Source organism: Eimeria mitis, genomic scaffold, assembly GCF_000499745.2.
Source record: "Eimeria mitis Houghton genomic scaffold, Emh_scaff3069, whole genome shotgun sequence".
Taxonomy (NCBI): domain Eukaryota; phylum Apicomplexa; class Conoidasida; order Eucoccidiorida; family Eimeriidae; genus Eimeria; species Eimeria mitis.
The window spans coordinates 5,772-6,872 of record NW_013571415.1 but is presented as its reverse complement, the minus strand read 5'-3'; the positions used below and the strand labels follow the sequence as shown (position 1 = coordinate 6,872).

The following is a 1,101-nucleotide window of genomic DNA, read 5'->3' as shown; positions in this document are numbered from 1 at the left end:
TATATATATATATATATATATATATATATATATATGTATAATATTTATTATTATTAAAAGGTGCCATAATATAATATTTATTATTAAATATTATATTTAGTAATAAATAAATAAATATTATATATTATAATATTATATTTTATTTATAAATATTAATAATATTTATAGTAAACATATCTACCCCCATCAGCAGCTTATGTTATATAGAGGGGCAGAAGGGGGTGTGAGGGGTGGGGTTGTTGTACTTTTTGTGTGTTTAAAAAGTATTATATTAAATATAAAGATTTATATTTTTAGTTTTAATGCATATTATAATTTTTTTTATATACTAACGAGCTCAAGGAGCTGTACATACACCGCAGGTGAGCGGCTCAGCCCCCGGTGTGTGCTGCTGGTTATACTACAGAGATATTTATGGGGTTAAATATAAAAGAAAATAAAAAAAAGAAATATAAAAGATAAAATTACATTGATTTTTATTTATAAATAAAAAACACAGCAATTTCATTCATTCTTATGGATACAACAGCCTGCTGCCTCAGCAGCAGCAGCAGCAGCAGCAGCAGCAGCAGCGGGGGAGCGGCTGGCTGGTGTTGTTTGCATTTGTTGCTGCATTTTAATGAAAATAAAAATAAAAAATAAATAAAAATATAAAAGAAGACAATTATTTCAAAGAATATGCAGCATAAGGAGACACACCCTCCACCTGCTGCGAGCCCCGCCGTGCAGGCCCACTGCCGCTGCTGCTGCTGCTGCTGCTGCTGCTGCTGCTGCGGCTGCTACTGCTGCTGCTGCTGCTGCTGCTGCTGCTCTGGGTATAAGAATGTACGTTGTTGTGCTGCGCCTTAGCCGCAGCAGGGGAGGGGACTGACAGCCTTTTGGGCCTTGTCTTCTTGGTTGTATACTGAGTGTATTGCTGCTATATCTGGGGTGTACGTACACCTCAATATGCTTCGACTGCGCTTACAAGGCGCGCTCATGCTTGCCAGTGTCCCCTTGACAAGCAGCAGCAGCAGCAGCAGCAGCAGCACCACAACAGGTTGGGGTGGTGTTCTTTGTATTTATTATTTTTCATCTGCTCACCTTCTCCTTATTCTTTTC

General features: G+C 37.7%; 1 protein-coding gene across 1 annotated transcript in view; it reads left to right on the top strand.

The window, feature by feature from the left end:
• Positions 1-948: 948 nt before the first annotated feature.
• EMH_0061970 (zinc finger (CCCH type) protein, putative) overlaps positions 949-1,101 on the top strand; it is a gene marked incomplete at both ends in the record, with an annotated part of 5,511 nt that continues 5,358 nt past the window's right edge. The window contains one exon of the mRNA XM_013497978.1: positions 949-1,039. Coding sequence (XP_013353432.1) covers positions 949-1,039 — 91 coding nt within the window. The remainder of the gene's footprint in view (positions 1,040-1,101) is intronic.